This window comes from Bos mutus, chromosome 20 (genome assembly GCF_027580195.1).
Source record: "Bos mutus isolate GX-2022 chromosome 20, NWIPB_WYAK_1.1, whole genome shotgun sequence".
Taxonomy (NCBI): domain Eukaryota; kingdom Metazoa; phylum Chordata; class Mammalia; order Artiodactyla; family Bovidae; genus Bos; species Bos mutus.
The window spans coordinates 24,725,519-24,746,985 of NC_091636.1; the positions used below are offsets into that span (position 1 = coordinate 24,725,519).

Sequence of the window (21,467 nt, forward strand, 5' to 3'; positions counted from 1 at the left end):
ATTATATTTAGTTTCTTTTTTGATCTTCATACTTTGTAGATCTTTGAGTGATTGTTTAGTTCTTTGTATAATTTCCTTATATATATTTGGATCTAATAATAATATAATTGATCAATACTGTGAGGTTTTGAATTATTCATAAAAATATTCTGTGCTCTTACTCAGCTATTCAGCTTATTGCCCTTATTTCCATGTATGTACCTATCTTTCAAGCATTTCGTATTTTAGAACATTCATGCAAAGGTGCAGCAGTAGAAGGGAATTATTTCATTATAAAATATGCACATTTTTCTTCATTGTTTAGCTCTATTAAACTGTATTGTGTTACAGTGATTATGGTAGTGGCAATAATTAATCTTATCTGCACTTTGATTAGTATGTTTTACTTGTCTCTATTTAATATAAATCTCTTATTATTTGACTGTTACAATAATATTTTAAAATTACATGCTTGATACTAAATGTCTTTTATCTGTGACTCCCATCAACACTCTTATCTCTGTGTATTTACACAGTAGCTTGTTGTTAATATTCCCCATGACTAAAAACTGGGCTTTATGATGTTTGTGATAAAATTATCTTTCTTTTAGGCAAGAAGATGAAAATTTTAACAGTCTTTTACAAAATGGAGATATTTTAAATCATTCAACAGAGGAAAAAATCAAAGTTCCTGATAAAAAAGATTTTAACTTACCTGAGTATGATTTGAATATTGAAGAGAGGTTAGTTCTTATTGAAAAAGGTGTTGACTCAACAGCCACATCTGATGAATCTCACAAATTAGACCATATCAATATGAATCTAAATAAACTTGTAACTAATGATACATTTCAACCAGAGATAGTGGAAAGATCAAAGACACAAGATACAGCGCTTGGAATGGGCTTTTTAAGCAATAATGCTAAAGGAGAAGCTGAGCACTTGGAAAATGGAAACAAGTTTCCTAATGTTGAATGCATAAATAAGGTAAATGGACATTCTGAGGAAACTCCCCAGTCTCCTAGGAGGACCGAGCCACATGACACTGATTCTTCTGTTGATGTGGGTCATTCCAAAAGCACTGAAGACCTCTCCCCTCAGAAAAGTGGGCCAATTGGACCTGTTGTGAAATCTCATAGCATAACTAATATGGAAACTGGAGGGCTAAAAATCTATGACATTCTGAGTGATAATGGACCTCAGCAGCCAAGTGCCACAGCTAAAGTAACATCTACTATTGATGGAAAAAATATAGTCAGGAGCAAGTCAGCTACGCTTTTATATGATCAACCATTGCAAGTATTTACTGGTTCTTCTTCATCTTCTGATTTAATATCGGGTGCAAAGGCAATTTTCAAGTTTGATTCAAATCATAATCCTGAAGAACCACACATAAGAGGTCCCACAACAAGCGGCCCCCAGTCTGTGCCTCAGATGTATGGTCCTCCGCAGTATAATATTCAGTACAGTGGCAGTGCTGCAGTCAAGGACACTTTGTGGCACTCCAAACAAAATCCCCAAGTAGATCCTGTCAGTTTTCCCTCACAGCGCTTTCCTAGATCAGAGAGTACAGAAAGTCACAGTTACGCTAAACATTCTGCCAATATGAATTTCTCTAATCATAACAATGTTCGAGCTAATACTGGGTATCATTTACACCAGAGACTTGGTCCAGGAAGACATGGGGACATGTGGGCCATCTCACCAAATGACCGACTCATTCCTGGAGCAACTCGAACTACAATTCAGCGACAGAGCAGTGTGTCCTCAGCAGCCTCTGTAAATCTTGGTGAGCCAGGTTCCACGAGGCGGACCCAAGTTCCTGAAGGAGATTATTTGTCATACAGAGAGTTACATTCAGTGGGACGAACTCCTCCAATGATGTCAGGATCACAGAGACCTCTTTCTGCACGAACCTACAGCGTTGATGGTCCACATGCCTCAAGGCCTCAGAGTGCTCGACCCTCTGTTAGTGAGATACCAGAGAGAACTATGTCAGTTAGTGACTTCAGTTACTCACGGACTAGTCCTTCAAAAAGACCAAATACAAGGGTTGGTTCTGAGCATTCGTTACTAGATCCTCCGGGAAAAAGTAAAGTTCCTCATGATTGGCGAGAACAAGTACTACGACACATTGAGGCCAAAAAATTAGAAAAGGTAATTAAACATGAATTTTTCATTTGCCTCTTCATGAATTTACTAATTTTCCTTTAAAATTTTTGGCGTACTTTGTTTTTTAAGCAAGATGAAATAAGATACTCTGAATTATTGAATACATACTTATTATATTCTAGAAGTTTTTCCTTGGTAGTGAGATTAGAGGTCCAAGTTGAGACCCAGGCTCAAAATAGTTGCGATAGTGATAGGAACTTCTTTCCTGTTACTTCTTAATGTTTTCTAATGGGCTTACATTCTTTTGTGTATCTTAGATTGCGCCGCACATACTACAAATAATACATGTATATACATGTTTACCTCTGTTCAGTATTTCCTGACTTCCTGCTCATCTATTAATAATTAATTATGTAAATATGTGTATAAAAACAGCAATTCACTATATAGTTAACAGAATAACAAGAAATGTATTATAAATGTATATCTTTCCCCTAAGATTTTTTTTCCCAGTTCATGTTGTATAACTAACACTGTCACTGACTCAGATGGCTTCTGGCATGGCATTTACTATTGACTCTCCTATATTGCATTTCTGGCCTGTTTGAACTCAGGTGTCTGTGGCTCTAATATAGTTAGGAGATTGTTGTTAAGTAACTTAAGCTCATGTAGATGAGCTTTTGTAACTTTATATGTAGATATTACTCTTTTGAAAAGAGAGAAATGTTTAAAAAAAAAATTAACCTTAAAACTGATATATTAGGACAGTTCTGTGGCCCAAATATATATGGCATATTCATTCTGCAAGATTCAGCTTCATATCTCTCAGCGGATTTTACCCAAGAATTATTTCAGCTTTGTTTATTGATATAAGATATTTTAATAGGAGCTAGTGTATAGAACCTCAATAAATTCTTGAAGTCAAAATGTTTGGAAATCAATGCCTAAAATTAGGATTAATACCTTATATCAATTCACATTGAACCTTTGTTTCTAATAATTAGCTCTTTTAAATTCTGTAGCTTTAAATAGCTGAGCATCTATAGCATTAGGCAGCTTCATTGTCATATATCCATTTTGTTTCAGCTGTAATTCTGTACATTCTGTTGAGGCTCTTGAATTTGTGTACTTTATCTGAGGAATTTGGAAGTTTCTTAAGTAAAGGAGTAACATAGCTGTTTTATAAATAAACTTCTGGTGATGATGTGTAACTGGATTTGCGGAGGAAGAAGCTATAGTTATAGTTAAGTTGATTGAGTTATGAGACTGTCTTACAGTCCTGAGAATAAGTAGAATGAGAAATGTATCAGTGGAATTGAGACAAAATAAATTCAAGAGGCAGTTCTGGGATAGACTTTATAAGGGTTTTCTCTGATGGGAATATTCCTGTAATCATTCATTGAGGAAAATGGATTAAACCTGAGGTTGGTACCTTGAATAATTGTTTTTTGGGGAATTGATTTTTGGGGAATGCCATTAACTAGATATTGATGAGGAATAGCAGATTTGGAGGACTAGATGAGTTTGGTTATCTTAATGTTGTTGTTAGTTGACATCTCAGATGGCTATTCTCCACTATTTTCCTGTCAGAGATTTGTCTGGACTTTAGTAATTAGGAAGCAAGGATTAGCCATCTCATTGTTCTTGTACTTTTCTGCTTTTTATGTTTAGAATTTACTGTATGATTGCTTGGAGAATACATGGCAGTTGTTTCCCAGTTTGCCCACTGGTAATTTAGAGATGAGAATTAACTCATTGAAATTAGGAAAAAGCTTTAGAGGACACAGGGCAACATAATTTAGACCCCAGACTTGAAAGCATTGGCTGAAAATGGTGGATGGTGATGGGAGATCTCTATTTGTTCCTCTGCATCTCCCCCTCTCTTCCTTAAACATAATTCTAATGGCATGGTGGGCATTTGAAAATTTTTCTCAGGGGATTTCACAATGCCTGCCCTACCTCAAGAGGAAAAGGTGCTGCTCTGCCCAGCTGGGAGTTTAATAGTAAAACAGAAAGCAATTAGTTATTGAAGCTCACTTGGCTTTTTTAAGTAGTAACCCCTCCTTCCCAACTTCCCCAAAAACTGTACCTGGAACACAAACATAGAAAATAGATCTTACCTCAGAAACCTCAAGACTGACTGAGTTAAACTTATCAACAGATAGTGCAAAGGAATAAAAATTTGTAAAATTATTCCTAATGTCAATATTTGTCAGTATTCCTTATTATATTAAAAACTGATAAGAAGCACTCCATATGATTAACAACATGATAATTTCCATTTTTACTTGCTGTTATACAACTATTAACGTGTAGCAAACAACGTCCAGGACATACGTTCAGCACTTAATTGAACGTTGCACAATGTGTTGATCTGTTTTGATAGGGTGCAGTTTTATGTGGGCGTCTCTCTCTACAGGCCTAAATTCAAAGTCAGACCTATTCCGAACTTTTAGCCTTCTTACTCAGTGAAATATTTACAAAAACCTCATATATGTTCAAAGATGACAGCAAAGACTTTGTTCCAAGATTAACATATTATTAAAGAGAGTTAATCAGACCACTCAAGTTAACATGTAAAACTGAGTTATAATGCACAAACGTGTGTTTTTTTCATGTTTCTGTGTGCGATTATGTGTATAATTTATTTTTACTTTTTAATCAGATGTTTGGGGAACCTATGACTTGCCTCTGCCAAATCCTTATTCTTTGTGAAATGCTTTGAGAAAGTACGAGCCTGGCCTATTCAGCTTTTCCCTTGGTCTTTACTTTAGAATTCACAAAACACCTAAATTTGTTCGTGTAGTTTTATAGATTCTTTTCATTCTGAAATGTCATATTGCTTCTTTGTATAAGAGATCAACTTCATAATCTGGAGAAAGTAAATTCTTCCTTTCTTCCTTTATTATGGCCATAACAAGCATTTGTGTATTTCTTACTAAGAAGCCATGTTCAAAATGAGGTTTCTCTTGGTTTGACAATCAGACCTTCAGTGTTTAGGGACATGACTGAAAGCATCCACATGTGAAAGTACAGTAGTGAACTCTGGGAATAACCAAGCAAGAACAGGGAGAATCAGGCAGTGCTTTTATTGAAGTACATTGTTCAGGCAACTCTGGGATTGGTGATTAGGCATTTATATAAACTCAGTCATGGAAGGCGTCTGTCAGTGAAACTTGAAGGCTTCTTGAAGGTTAAACAGCAGAGCCACTACTGACTTCAAAAAATACAATCACCTTTAATATCTATTTGAATGGGAAAAGAGTTTTACATGTACATTTTCTAGATTTATTGGAATTTTTTTCCTGATAATTGCAGAGCAGTAGGAGGAGCCTTTTAAATATTATACCCTAAAAGTCTGTGTGTGTATTAAACTTTGCTTTAAGACATTTTTTAAGTGTGGAAGGTAATTTTTATTAGAAATTACAAGAGCCAAGTATTTTTTTGCAAATACATTTTGTGCTTTATTATGTATTTACTTAAGACAATTTCTATAGAATGAAGCATTCTTTCTATAAAACCATTTTGACTTAGAAATAACTGAGTGTTGGTAAAGTTTGTCTTTACAAAGAAATTAGTTTGTGTTCTGTGTGTAACCATATACATACAAATACATCTGGATGTGACATCAATTCCTATTTTCTGATGAACTTCTAATAAGATAGGTTAGGAGTAGAACATAATAGCCTAAGAGCAGCTGTATGTTTGCACTTTCTTTTTTGGTGTTTAAACATGTAAATGGTTGGGTTTACATATAATTTATGTGTGTATACATATATGTTTTCATGTAAATATATGGTAAATAGTTCCAATTTCTTTCAATGTCTCTGAAAATTCAGTGTTGCATGGTATTCCTGCGTGATCTGGGGGTTACTTATATATGTCTATGTGTATAACGTGTCTTGTGAATTTTGCATGCTACACTAATCTCTGTTAAATCTATCCCCTCTTTATTCAGAGCATGCTGTCAAGGTCCTTTAATTCCAATTTTACTGCTGTAAGCAACTTTCACTATGGCAGCTCTAGGGATCTGCATGGCAGCCAGGGCAGTCTCGCCTTGAGTGTTGCAGACGGAAGAGGTTCTGGTGGGCACACTTTTCGAGTGAGTACCTGCAGTAGATCAGTACTTCAGTACATAAATGAGAAAGAAGCCCACATTTCATGTTACCCAAGTGTTGTTGACCAGAGTGTTTGAATATCCACTTACATAACAAATCACCTGCCACTGGCATTAGTTTCTGCAAAAATCCCTGGGTCAATAATGTTTAACAGTTCTAGAAAATAAATCTGTACTGTGGGTTAATAAATACCTTGATTACCTCCCAGTTCTTCCATGGCTTAGTTGTAAAGCTCTGCAAAGCTGATTTAGGCTTTACCTCTTAAGTTTCTGTGGTCATAACTAAAGGTGTAGTCAGCTCTTATTTATGTAAAAAGGGGTGAGCAATAGGAGTTGAAGAGGTTTTTTAAAAATTCTTTTTCTTTGCAGTGCTCTCTTAAAATTAGCTTGCTTTCCCTAACTCAGCGTTTTAATGCTGTGCCATGCATAATACCTAGAGGCGTTGTAGGAAAGAATAATTTTCACTTTAGTGACTGAGAGTTGGCAAATAAATACCTGGAACTAAGTTTAATCATAATTTGCAGAATATGATTAAATGTGAGGCTGGAGAAATTGCAATAAGTACCAGTGAAAAGGCAAAACCCAAATCCATTAACACCCACCTAATCATTGTGGGAAGAAGGAAGGTTTATTCTTAATGAAAGTTAAGGGTAGCAGATAAGAAGGACAGAAAAGGAGAAAGAACAGAACAACTCTGGCTGTTATAAAACTTTATATGTCTTTCCATAACAACTTGAGGTGGTAGCATGACCTCTGAGTAAATACTTCCTCTGCCCTTCTTCCATCCTGAAAAGACCTTTCTCCCTTTGTAATGCTTACTCTCTCCCACACAGTTTTATTTCCATACTGACCCTGCTTCTGGGTCCTTTGCTTTTTACTTGAGCGTCCCCATTCTCACCACCCCCAGTCCCCTACTACTTTTTCATACACTCCTGGCTTTAGTCTGTTGTTTTCTCGGATAGGGGCAGTATCCTGGGTTCACTTTGCTCTGCCTGCACCTCACTCAGCTTGCTGTCCTCTGTCACCTGCTGCCACTTGGTTTCTGTGTTACATGTTAGTGGCAGCAATCATTTTGTAACTTAGCAGCTTGAAACAGGGAGAGAGGAGATGATGGCTAGTAAGCCCTGCATTTCTGGTGCTCTTTGCAGCTGAAGCCATGGGGTTATTAACTCAGGGATAATCTTTATAGTCATCTAGAGCAATTGTTTTTTACAAATTCTTGATCAGTAATATCTTTTGCTTGTTATTATTAAATTCAGAGTCTTTGAGTCTGTTGCACTTTAACTTTTTATCCATAATGTACTTGTTCATTTAAAGATATAGTTGTACATTCACACTTGAGTTTAAACTTCAAGCTGTGAGTTAAGTTGATGATTACACATTTCTGAAAACACGTCTCAAAAATAGAAAAGGCAAATAAAGTATTCACTGTATAAATACGCAAAATCAGATCAAACTACATCTAGAAATACTAAGCCAGGACTTCCCTGGTGGTCCTGTGGTTAAGACTCCAGGGAACTAAGATCCACATGCTGTACAGCACAGCCAAAAGAAAAACAAAACAACAAAAAACAAACAAAAACCCACTAAGCCATAATTTGAACTAGTAACAGACTGCACATGATAGCTTTGTCACAGATATGGTTCCTAAGACTAAATTACAAACACTTAGATTCGTATGTATCCTGTGGCATATAATAATGAAGTAGATTTCACATTATTTTTCAAAATGCTGATATATTGAGTTGGCCAGAAAGTTTGTTTGGGTTTTTACATAACGCCTTTTGTAGAAGTTTGCATATCTGTGTTGCCAGCCATAACACTTTTTTGAAGGTAACAATACTGCTATTTATCAGAATCTGTTTAGTTTTCTAAAATATAGCTTTGTGTGTTTAGAATTAAATTAAAGTGAAAAATAGACACGTAAGACTGTATATTTATTGATATTGCTCATCATTAAGAAGTAAATCCTGGATGATACTATGCTGTTAAAAGAACAGCAGTTAATTTTTTTCTTTTTAACTAAAACTTTTTTCTGTACTCAACAGGAGTACATATATTTTAGCTGCTCTTAAAATTTGGGCGTCTTAATTTGGATTAATAACTAAACTTACTGCTGCAAATGTTAAAAGCTAGGTATTACTGTAAATAAAATCATAAAAGCATCATGAATATCTTAACTATATATTCAGGTGTACTTTTTACACATTATAAGAATAAACATTTTGCCACGTAACTTTGAAAGACTGTTAAAAGTACTAATTTTTTTCCAGTTTTAGAGATATAACTGACATATAACCTTGTGTTAGTTCAAGGTATACATGATGATGGTTTGATGCATGTATGTATTGTACAGTGATTACCACAATATATCTAGTTAACAGCCCTTATAAAGGTGCAGTTATGATGGTAATGTTTGATTAAGTTCTTCGTCTTTCCATTGTCTATCAGTATCTCCTCTTAAGTGTCATCACTGTTTTGGTTTCACATCTTAAAGATCATTATTTGTTTATTTTTTATTTCCCCCTCATTTGAAGCATCCCCAGACATCTTGTCCAGGAGATCCTTGTCAAGATGATATATTCATTTCAGGACAGCAGAACTACCCATCAGCTACACTTAGTCACAAAGATGTTCTTCCAGACAGCCTGATGAAAGTAGGTGCTCAGGGAATGAAGTAGTATCTGTGAGCTTACTGTGTTTTACAGCTTTTGAACTAGAAATATGCTTTAACAGTGAAAATGCTTTTGTGAGGACCTTTCCCTCTTGATTAGTTGAGTTTTTTTTTTAATAATTGAGAAATAATATATAAAATTTCACTCTGCTGTTTCTTAGTTTATTCCATGATTTTGTCCACACTGAAGAATCATTTTGTTAATGTTGGATTTCTGTAGTATCATCTTGTCTTTTGAATCAAAGGCTTTTGGGCATTCCTGATAGTAAACTGTTTGGAGAGTTAAACATGAACCTGTCTTAAGCTCGTCATTGGATGGTGAAGGCGTTTTAACAGATAATACTTCTAATGCAACTGGAAGTCACCTTGAAAGACTTTTATGTATGATGGAATAGATGATGGTTGTAGTCTTATTACTTTTAAACTAAAGCGTCACTCATTTAGAGAGTACTTTTTTGTCTCCAGTGCTGGATACGTAATTCTTTTCTTTAGTATTTTCCTCAGTTGTTCTTTTATCTTAACTAAGCCTATATCCCTAGTATAACCAGATATAATTGTGAAGCACAGTTATATATTATATAAACTTTGGCATTGTCCTTGAGAGTAGGAACCCAGCCATTTAAGTTTGCACATATTTATTTATTTTACCCTTTTTGGTTGCTTTTCTTTTAATTGAGCTCTCCTATCCAGTTGCTTTTTAATATCCATTTTGTAGTTTTGGTTACCGAGTTTGTTTTATGTGTTTTATTCTCCCGAGTAATCTGCTAATCACAGTTTAGTATGTTCCTTGGCAGTGTTTAACACTGATGTAGAATGTCAAGTATGCCTGAGTTCTATGTGTCAGGGAGTCTTAAGAATGAGTCAGAAGCAGTTATTGTCTAGAGTATTCTCCCTAGGAGAAAGGTATTGAATCTGCCCATAGGAGTAAATTGTATTAGCATGGAGAAAAGCAAGTGCTATCTACAAAGTGTGCATAAAAAAATAGCTGCAATCTCATGGACAGAGGAGCCTGGAGGGCTATAGTATGTGAGGTTGCAAAGAGGCAAATACAACTGAACACACACACACAGTATTTAAGTGCTCCTGGACAGATTAATTGCTTCAGGTCTAGTGACCAAGTGGTAAACAAGCACAGTTTAAAAAACAGAGAATACAGCACTTCTTTCTCCTCTCTAACCAATATAAGATTTGTGATAGAGGGTTATCTTTGTGCCCTGTCATAAAATACCCAGACTTCATATTTTACCAAGTTCTCAAGTATAATACAGTGAAAAAGAGAACTTTCTGTTTAAGTAAAAATATTCTTCACCAAAACCAAACTTTGTGTTCCTCAGCAAGATGCACATAAGATAAATAGTTGTGAAATTGTTGTCTTAATCTTTTCCCAAACTTTTCTACTTGGGGCAATTTTAGGGAAACAGGACTCAGATAATTTCCCTCGCAGTTTTTCTGTAATTTCCTTATGGGTTAATAGTTAACAGTGAAGTTTTAAATGATTGAATAGCTTAAATGTATTTATTTTCTCTTCTACACAAAAATCTCTTTATATGCATATATTTATAATGTAAATATAACCTTTTTTTTTTTCAGATAGATTCCTTACACTAACAGAATAAGCTATTATCACATTTCCACAAAGATTATTTTTAAGTCTAAAAGACAAGAGTCTTTAAAACAAAGATAATTCTTTAACAGCAACAAAATAATCTGGACTTTTTTGTTTAGTCTGTGAGAAGTAAAATGTCAAGGTTTAACTTTTGTGGCTCACGCTCTATGGAATTAGTATTTAGAGAGTTTAAAATTTCATAACTTGAGACACACACACACACACACACAAGGAATAAATCAGTTTTCTATTGCATTGCTGGATTGGCTTTTTAATTCTGGAAAGGAAAGAATAGAAGTAAAAGAATATACTCAGGTTATGAAAAAATTCTACCACAAAAAAACAGCAAATGCATCTTTTGAGTATATGTGAGAGACTAAGTATAGGAAAAGATTCCCTTTTAATGGGCTTACTTAAATTCTAAAATTTTGGCATACTGTTTTATCATTTTAACACTGGGTTACGGTTACAGAAAAGCAAACAATTTTAAATGTAGATGTGATTAATTTGAAGCTTTAAAAGAGTGAATCTATCAGCAAGCATCAGGCAGACTTAGAATTAAGACATTAACAGGGTTTTTCTTTTCCTTTTAAAAGTGTAAAATCAGAACAAAAAATGGCATACATGGCATGATAATGTGATTTAGAATGTTAAACTCAAGTGCTTTTGTAATGCTCCAAGAAGAAAATCCAAATATTTGTTATAAGACATTATTATTAGTCATTTTAAGACACTTCATGTTTTTCTTAGATGCCTTTGAGTAATGGACAGATGGGCCAGCCTCTCAGGCCTCAGGCAAATTATAGTCAAATACATCACCCCCTTCCTCAGGCATCTGTGGCAAGGCATCCCTCTAGAGAACAACTAATTGATTACTTGATGCTGAAAGTGGCCCACCAGCCTCCATACACACAGCCCCATTGTTCTCCTAGACAAGGCCATGAACTGGCAAGGCAAGAGGTAAGAATGATCAAGACTGTTTGGATTATGAGACTAAGCTTTTAATGTATTTTATAGGCTATTTAATTATAGCAATAAATCCATATAGAATTTTAACATAGTTTTTACCATTTTGTTTAATAGTTTGGTTTCATGTTAAGTTTATAAGGTATTAAACTTTGTGGTTTAACTTGACTGTATGATTCCCCCGCCCATTCTGATAAATTGACATGGGATATAGCGTTGACGGCATGATTTATTTTCCCTAAGGTGGTTGTTTTTCCAAACTGGTTGATGATGTTCCAATAATCAAATGTTCTTCAGGAATATAAATAGTAGACCTTTAAACTTTAAAGGTGTATTATATCTGCTGATTGTTATTTGATACTTGGTTTCTGAAACTGGACTATAGTCTCCAAAGAGCTTTGAGAATTAAATCTTAGAAACTGCTTTCAAAGTCAACAGTCATATATTCATGTATTTTGATAGTTTATTAATAAAATAATATCATTAGAAACTTAGAGAAATGTATCATTCATTTTGTTTTAGTTTCTGGAGAAAGAGAGTGTTTTACAACAAAATTTAGCTCTTGCCTCTTTTTCTATAGCTTGGTTGTAAAAAATAATACTAATTGATCATCAATCCTAGCTCCTTTGAAGGGTATAAACAGATTCAGGAAAGAAGTTAGCCTCCTAACAACCACCCAGGGATCTTTTATATGTCTTATGAAACATAGTCAGAAATATTGTGTAATTTAGATGTTTGCAAATGGAAATTGATAATAAAGTACATGTTTTGTGTGTATGCTCTATGTCATTAGAGTCTGTGATGTCCAAAATATATAAAGTCAACATTAATTGGTTGCATAATCCTCATAAGATAGCAATAGATTGATTTAGGAGCTATGCTTTATAATCTTAGCTGTGCCTTTAACTCACTAACTCATTAACATATTATTTCACATTGTAGTTTCATTTCATCTGCCCAAATATTTATTTTTGGTGAATTCCTACATATTTATGTTTTCTTGAACTTAATTTACCATATGAATATCATTGTAACTTTTCCTGATACAGCAATAAGTTTATTTTTGTGTTAACTCAGATTCGAGTAAGAGTTGAAAAGGATCCAGAACTTGGATTTAGCATATCAGGAGGGGTTGGGGGAAGAGGAAACCCATTCAGACCTGATGACGATGTGAGTTTTGTTTATATATCCTTGAAATGCCCATTAATTTTTATTCACTAAATTAATGCCTTTTATGCATAAGTAAAAATCTAACAGATATTTATTTAAATCTAGATAGATGTCACCATATGATTTCCCTGTTCAGCTTTTAGTTTTGAAGTGTGATCAGTACAAATTAATTGTTTGAGGAATACAAATTTAACTCCAAAATATTAATCTTCTTTATATTGTGAAGTGACATTTTAATTGTTAATACTTTTCTACACATCTATATATGTACTTTTTTTTTATCACTTTAACAAAAAATCACTGTACTACTGTAAGAATCACCAGAAGCACAAATAACATAGCATTATCACAGTATTGGAGAAGACAGGGAGAAACCTTGTACCACAATTCAAATATTTGCATACTATAAAAAAGATTGCTCCTTGTTACTCTTCTTTTTATGCATACTTCTTTCCAATAAATAATTATCTTTTTTGTTGTTATTAAAGGGTATATTTGTAACAAGGGTACAGCCTGAAGGACCAGCATCAAAATTACTGCAGCCAGGTGATAAAATTATTCAGGTAACTTAAGACACATCTTTCATTATATTCTTTTTTTTTTTCTTTATAATATCTGAACTCATCAAATGCCAGAGTAGAAAGTAAGCATTTTATGAAGTTATCTTTAGATATTTGTGATTGAACAGAGGCATTTTTCATAGGCTGCTCCCTAGTGCTTTCATAGCTTAAAATACTTCTGCCTTATACCTTGGAAAATCATACTAATCATTTTAAATACACCTTAGCAGTTTTGAAATATTTCCTAGCCTTTTGATTAAGTTTATGAATGTTGTAGTTCAGTCGTGTCAGACTCTTTGGGAATCCATAGACTGCAGCACAACAGGCTTCCCTGTCCTTCACCATCTCCTGGAGCTTGCTCACACTCATGTCCATTGAGTCGATGATGCCATCCAACCATTAATGGCACGAACAAGTTGCGCAAGTTATGAATGTTTGCTTGTTCTAAAATAAGATGAGAAAGAATCCCTTTTGTGGGTTATGAGAATTAAAAGATTTAATTTAAGAAGTATTGAGAGGCATTTAGAACTGTGTATCTGGTGTACAGTAAGACCTCATTAAATGTTTAACCTATCACAAGAAGTATAGTGTTCTTGCTTTGATGGCTCCTAGGCAAGTGGGAAGACTGGACCTCAACCTCTTCTCAGTTCAGTCAGTTCAGTCAGTCATGTCTGACTCTTCGAGACCCCATGGACTGCAGCATGCCAGGCCTCCCTGTCAATCACTAACTCCTGGAGTTTACTCAGACTCATGTCCATTGATCAGTGATGCCATCCAAACATCTCATCCTCTGTTGTCCCCTTCTCCTCCTGCCTTCAACTTTTCCCAGCACCAGGGTCTTTTCAAATGTGTCAGTTCTTCAAATCAGGTGGCCAGAGTATTGGGTTTCAGCTTCAGCATCAGTCCTTCCAAAGAATATTTAGGACTGATTTCCTTTAGGATTGACTGGTTGGATCTCCTTGCAGTCCAAGGGTCTCTCAAGAGTCTTCTCCAACACCACACTTCAAAAAGCATCAATTCTTCGGCGTTCAGCTTTCTTTATAGTCCAACTCTCACATCCATACATGACCACTGGAAAACCAGTAGCTTTGATTAGACAGACCTTTGGTGGCAAAGTAATGTCTCTGTTTTTTAATACTGTCTAGGTTGGTCATAACTTTTCTTCCAAGGAGTAAGTGTCTTTGAATTTCAAGCTGCAGTCACCATCTGCAGTATTTTGGAGCCCAAGAAAATAAAGTCTGTCACTGGTTCCACTGTTTCCCCATCTATTTGCCATGAAGTGATGGAACCAGATGCCTTAATCTTCTGTTCAGTTCAGTCACTCAGTTGTCTGTGACTCTGCAACCCCATGGACTGCAGCACATCAAGCCTCCCTGTCCATTATGAACTCCCGGAGTTTACTCAAACTCAACGTCCATTGCATCAGAGATGCCATCCAATCATCTCATTCACTGTTATCCCCTTATCCTCCTGCCTTCAACATTTCCCAACATCAGGGTCTTTTCAAATGAGTCAATTCTTCGCATCAGGTGGCCAAAGTATTGGAGTTTCAGCTTCAACATCAGTCCTTCCAATGAACACTCAGGACTGATCTCCTTTAGGATGGACTGGTGTGATCTCCTTGCAGTCCAAGGGACTCTCAAGAGTCTTCTCCAACACCACAGTTCAAAAGCATCAGTTCTTTGGTGTTCAGCTTTCTTTATAGTCCAACTCTCACATCCATACATGACTACTGGAAAAACCATAGCCTTGACTAGGCGGACCTTTGTTGGCAAAGTAATGTCTCTGCTTTTTAATGTGCTGTCTAGGTTGGTCATAACATTCCTTCCAAGGAGTAAGCGTCTTTTAATTTCATGGCTACAGTCACCAACTGCAGTGATGGCTGCATCTCTACCATCTGGAGCCCCAAAAAATAAAATCTGCCACTATTTCCACTGTATCCCCATCTATTTGCCGTGAAGTGATGGTACCAGATTCCATGACCTTAGTTTTCTAAATGTTGAGTTTTAAGCCAACTTTTTCACTCTCCACTTTCACTTTCATAAAGAGGCTCTTTAGTTCCTCTTCACTTTCTGCCATAACGGGGGTATCATCTGCATATCGGAGGTTATTGATATTTCTCCTGGCAATCTTGATTCCAGCTTGTGCTTCATCCAGCCCAGCTTTCTCATGATGTACTCTGCATATAAGTTAAATGAGCAGGGCGACAGTATACAGCCTTGACATACTCCTTATCCTATTTGGAACCAGTCTGTTGTTCCATGTCCAGTTCTGTTGCTTCCTGACCTGCATACAGATTTCTCAAGAGGCAGATCAGGTGGTCTGGTATTCCCATCTCTTGAAGAATTTTCCACAGTTTATTATGATCCAAACAGTCAAAGGCTTTGGCATAGTGAATAAAGCAGAAATATATGTTTTTCTGGAATTCTCTTGTTTTTTCCATGATCCAGCGGATGTTGACAATTTGATCTCTGGTTCCTCTGCCTTTTCTAAATCCAGCTTCAACATCTGGAAATTCACAATTCATGTATTTCTGAAGCCTGGCTTTGAGAATTTTGAGCATTATTTACTAGCATGTGAGATGAATGTAATTGTGCAGTAGTTTGAGCATTTGAGCACTTTGGCATTGCCTTTCTTTGGGATTGGAATGAAAACTGACCTTTTCCAGTCCTGTGGCCACTGCTGAGTTCTCCAAATTTGCTGGCATATAGAGTGCAGCACTTTCACAGCATCATCTTTTAGGATTTGAAAGAGCTCAACTGGAATTCCATCACCTCCACTAGCTTTGTTTGTAGTTTCCTAAGGCTCACTTGTGGAGAAGGCAATGGCACCCCACTCCAGTACTTTTGCCTGGAAAATCCCATGGACAGAGGAGCATGGTAGGCTGCAGTCCATGGGGTCGCTAGAGTCGGACACGACTTCACTTTCACTTTCACTTTTCGCTCTTCATGCATTGGAGAAGGAAATGGCAACCCACTCCAGTGTTCTTGCCTGGAGAATCCCAGGGACGGGGAAGCCTGGTGGGCTGCTGACTCTGGGGTCGCACAGAGTTGGACACGACTGAAGTGACTTAGCAGCAGCAGCAGCAGCAGCAGCAAGGCTCACTTGACTTCACGTTTCAGGATGTCTGTCTCTAGGTGAGTGATCACACCATTGTGATTATCTGCGTTGTGAAGATCTTTTTTGTACAGTTCTGTGCATTCTTGCCACCTCTTAATATCTTCTGCTTCTATTAGATCCTTACCATTTCTGTGCTTTATTGAGCCCATCTTTGCATGAAATGTTCGCTTGGTATCTCTAATTTTCTTGAAGAGATCTCTAGTCTGTCCCATTCTGTTGTTTTCCTCTATTTCTTTGCACTGATCAATGAGGAAGGCTTTCTTATCTTTCCTTGCTATTCTTTGGAACTCTGCATTCAAATGGGTATATCTTTACTTTTCTCCTTTGCCTTTCACTTCTCTTCTTTTCCCAGCTCTTTGTAAGGCCTCCTCAGACAATCATTTTGCCTTTTTGCTTTTCTTTTTCTTGAGGATGATCTTGATCACTGCCTCCTGTACAATATCATGAACCTCTGTCCATAGTTCATCAAACACTCTTGTCAGATCTAGTCCCTTAAATCTATTTCTCACTTCCACTGTATAATCATAAGGGATTTGATTTCGATCATACCTGAATGGTCTAGTGGTTTTCCCTACTTTCTTCAATTTAAGTCTGAATTTGGCAATACGGAGTTCATGATCTGAGCCACAGTCAGCTCCCGGTCTTGTTTTTGCTGACTATATAGAGCTTCTCCATCTTTGGCTGCAAAGAATATAATCAGTCTGATTTCGGTGTTGACCACCTGGTGAATGTTGAGTTTTAAGCCAGCTTTTTCAGTCTCCTCTTTCACTTTCATCAAGAGGCTCTTTAGTTCATCTTCGTTTTCTGCCATAAGGGTGGTGTCATCTGCATGTCTGAGGTCATTGATATTTCTCCCGGCAATCTTGATTCCAGCTTGTGCTTCATCCAGCCCAGCGTTTCTCATGATGTGCTTTGCATATAAGTTTAAATAAGCAGGGTGACGGTATACAGCCTTAACATACTCCTTTCCCTGTTTGGAACTGGTCTGTTGTTCCGTGTCTAGTTCTAACTGTTGCTTCCTGACCTGCATACAGATTTCTCAAGAGGCAGGTCAGGTGGCCTGGTATTCCCATCTCTTGAAGATTTTTCCAGAGTTTGTTGTGGTCCACACAATCAAAGGCTTTGGCATAGTCAGTGAAGCAAAAGTAGATATTGTCCTGTAACTCTCCTGCTTTTTCTATGATCCAGCAGATTTTGGCAATTTGACCTCTGATTCCTCTGCCTTTTCTAAATCCAGCTTGAACATCTGGAAGTTCACAGTTCACGTACTGTTGAAGCCTGGCTTGGAGGATTTTGAGCATTACTTCACTAGTGTGTGAGATGAGTGCAATTGTGTGGCAGTTTGAGCATTCTTTGGCATTACCTTTCTTTGGGATTGGAATAAAAATACCTTTTCCAGTCCTGTGGCCACTGCTGAGTTGTCCAAATTTGCTGGCATATTGAGTGCAGCTCTTTCACAGCATCATCTTTTAGGATTTGAAATAGTTCATCTGGAATTCCATCACCTCCACTAGTTTTGTTCGTAGTGATGCTTCCCAAAGCCCACTTGACTTCACATTCCAGAATGTCAGGCTATAGGTTGGTGATCACACCATCGTGATTATCTGGGTCGTAAAGATCTTTTTTGTATAGTTCTTCTGTGTATTCTTGCCACCTCTTCTTAATAGCTTCTGCTTCCGTTAGATCCATGCCACTTCTGTCCTTTATTGTGCCTCTTCTACCACCCTTGTAACTTGGCAGCCTCAGTTTCACCGTAGTGTATACACTCAACGCTATGTCTGATACTATGTCTTAGACAAGTGCTTTCTAATATCAGGATTGCTACATAAGAATCATCTGAAAAAGTGGACAAGATCCAGGTTCCTTGGTCCTGCCTTTTGAGCTTTTATTTCCATAGAGATGGGGTGGAGCCCAGGAGTGTAGATGTTGTTTTAAATTGCCAAAATGATTCTTATTTTCTGCCAGATTTGTGGACTATCTGGCAGGAATTTAAATGTGCAAACACAAATTATTATGAAAAAAAATTTTAAGTCTTTTTCTTCTCTCTTCTAGGCTAACGGCTACAGTTTTATCAATATTGAACATGGACAAGCAGTGTCCTTGCTAAAAACTTTCCAGAACACAGTAGAACTCATCATCTTAAGAGAGGTTTCCTCATAAGAGCTGTGGACTTAAAAAACAGAGAGAGAGCAAGATTTATTGGAAGATACTTGCAGGGGAAATTAATATTTTGACTATTTTTATATATAAAGAAGAACTCAAAAAAATTATGTTCAAATTTGTACATTAATGAAATAATGGAACTTGTGATTAGAGGGAAAGAACCACTGTACAGTATATGGGGGAGACTATTGAATTCATACCATATAAAACTTCTCGTTAGGTTTTTAAACATAGCAATCAAGGCTACAAAAACAGATGTATGTTGTTTTTGTATAGAGTGTAGGTTTATTTTTGGATTTCATACTCATGATTGAACTCTGTGCAAGGCTCTAGTTAGCCTTGATTGTAGCCCAGAGACAGATGGCAGAGCTGTCTATCTCATAGCTTTTATGCCCTTATTTTTATTCAACTTGTATTAATGTTTTTCTGCTGAAACTTTTCTTTTAATGTGGGCAAGAGATTCGAAGTGTTGGCTTTTGCAATGTGCATATTGAACTGAAGAGTGAGTAGGTGAAGGTGGCGAGGTGGGTTCCCTTTCCAAGGCCAGATTAAAACAGTGATTTTCTTTAAAAATCTGGAAGCAAAGAATGAAAAAACATTTGTTAATGTGTTCTTATTAATAGAATAATGCAATAAAATGTGATGTCTTTTTAAAGAAAAAAGACAATAAATTGTGTTTTATGAGCTCTATAGGATTTGTTCTTGTCATAGCCTTTGACTATACAGTTGCTACTAGTGAATCAATTTTCAATTTTTTAGTCAAAGGAAATTTTTAACTCTACTGTAGATGCATGTCCATGCATTCTCTTTCTTTCTTTATTTTTGGTCCATACATTTTCTGTGTTGCAGAAATCTCTTGATTTTTTTTTTTTTTTTTTTGCAAATGGTGGTACTTGCAATCTGTTTTATAATTAGTACTCCATTTTAAAGTTAATTTATAATTTTTACTTTAAGCAACAAATGAAACTAAAATGGCCAGTTTTGAGATTGTGTTGCTGTAACAGAAAATGTGAGAAGATTTTGGAAGGCCTCTTGATGTTGTTTGGCCTCACATTGCCTTGGTAAAGTAGAAGGAAAGAGTGTGCATGGAGCTAGGAAACCAAAGCGAGTCTGTGAAACTGGCATAGTGATAGAGAACTGCTGTGGAGAATTGAGAGCAAAGGGGTGGGCCCCTGAGGCCTACCAGTGTGTAATGGTGTTCAAAAAAAGGGCTGTTCCTACAGGTAACATTAAATGTGAACTCAACACTTCAGAGTCTTTAAAGGGTTTCTAAATGTATGTGTAATAGTGTTTTACCACCAACTGCCTTTGTTCCTCGTTAAGTGTAACAAATATTTGATAGAGTTTATGAATTTTGTTCAGACCATTACTTTTATTTCTTTTTGTTCTATGTAATCAAATAAAATGTGGATAACATGCAATGGTGAGAATTAACGCATACTTATTTGGACCAGAAAAAAGTGCCATAGAAGACCAAGAACTGTTTTAGTCGAGGCTAGTCTGGAGCCTTTCTTTAGAGCAATATTCAGTTATTACAATCCATTTTTAATTACTAAGAATATAATTTTGGAATTTTTAATCTGTTATGCTTTGTTCTTCAACCTTGTTTGAAGGTAAAGTCTTTTATAGGACTAGCAAAAATAGTAATCTACATTATTTTTGCAAAAGTGAGTTGAATTCGTTTGTTTCTTGCTAGTCATCGTAAATAGGCAGTACTTTTTAAAAGATGTGAACTCCAATACTGCACTTCTTTCAAGATGTTATCAATTGATTATTGTACTGTATAGTTTTAATAATATTGATTGAAACCCTTTAACAGCTCTTTGTAAATTTTAACTCATTTTAGTTGATTTTCAGTACTATTTGCATAGGAATTGATTTTTATGAATATAGTAGAAAAATGTGCTGTATTTTGATAAAATTCATTTATTGTATGTGTGTTGTAATCTCTAAAAAAATGACAAACAGCTTCTTTAAGACAAGCCTCGGTGTCCCCTTTATTCATAGTTTATTTTAAAATACTAATTTTGGCATTCTAAAATTATTCCCATCTTGTTTTGGTTTCAGTTGATTTTTCACAGTCTTATTCTGTTTCCTGGTAACTCAGCTGGTAAAGAATCTGCCTGCAATGCAAGAGACCCCAGTTCAATTCCTGGGTTGGGAAGATCCACTGGAGAAGGGACAGGCTACCGACTCTAGTATTCTTGGACTTCCCTGGTGGCTCAGCTGGTAAAGAATCTGCCAGCAGTTTGGTAGACCTGGGTTCGATCCTTGGATTGGAAAGATCCCCTGGAGAAGGGACTGGCTACCCACTCCAGTATTCTGGCCTGGAGAATTCCATGGACTGTGTGGTCCATGGGGCTGCAAAGAGTTGGACCCAGCTGAGCGACTTGTGCTTTTCATAAAAATAAGTATAATTATGATATTTTTTTACTTCTTTACCTTGAATCAGATACACAGGCTATGATTTTGGAAAGGGAAATAGACCACAAAGAACAATTGATTTATCAGTGATCAAACTTAAGTTAGTTCTCTGTATATTATACTGAAATATTACAAGTGCAACAAGTATTATATGCACTAGTATTCTAGTTAATTAAAAAAATTTTTTTAATGTTCTCATAACACTAAGTCAAAGAAGAAAGTTTGTTACCAAGATAAGTAACATGACATATAAAAAACTGAAAATAGTTTTGTACTTAAATGGATAGCCAAAGTTTTTTCTAAACTATTGGAAAATTAGAATTAAATAATAACGCTTCATTAGAATTTCTGTTTTGATAGTGATAAAATTTAAATATTTGAATAAAAGTAAAAATTTAAATCTTCTGAAGAAATAGGATGAGTAATTTGTAGTTAAAGCCCATGCCCATAATTGACATACTTATTTTTAATAAGTATTATGTAGCAAGTCAATAAAACCAAAACTATCTTATTTTTAGTAAGAGTGTTTAAAATTGACCACCCTAAAATTTGAAACAATTAAAAATTATTATATGT

At 35.9% G+C, this 21,467-nt stretch overlaps 1 protein-coding gene across 9 annotated transcripts in view; it reads left to right on the plus strand.

Annotated features, from left to right (window-relative positions):
• Window positions 1-20,449, plus strand: part of ERBIN (erbb2 interacting protein) — a 129,510-nt gene extending 109,061 nt beyond the window's left edge. For 2 of the 9 annotated variants that reach the window (XM_070357531.1, XM_070357532.1), the window contains exons 21-27: window positions 591-2,136; window positions 6,050-6,193; window positions 8,746-8,865; window positions 11,239-11,448; window positions 12,532-12,624; window positions 13,113-13,187; window positions 18,357-20,449. In XM_070357531.1, the coding sequence (XP_070213632.1) occupies window positions 591-2,136; window positions 6,050-6,193; window positions 8,746-8,865; window positions 11,239-11,448; window positions 12,532-12,624; window positions 13,113-13,187; window positions 18,357-18,464 (2,296 nt within the window). In that variant the 3' untranslated portion in view covers window positions 18,465-20,449. The remainder of the gene's footprint in view (window positions 1-590; window positions 2,137-6,049; window positions 6,194-8,745; window positions 8,866-11,238; window positions 11,449-12,531; window positions 12,625-13,112; window positions 13,188-18,356) is intronic. The other 7 variants (XM_070357536.1, XM_070357537.1, XM_070357533.1 and 4 more) reach the window with 6 other exon arrangements.
• The last annotated feature ends 1,018 nt before the right edge of the window (window positions 20,450-21,467 follow it).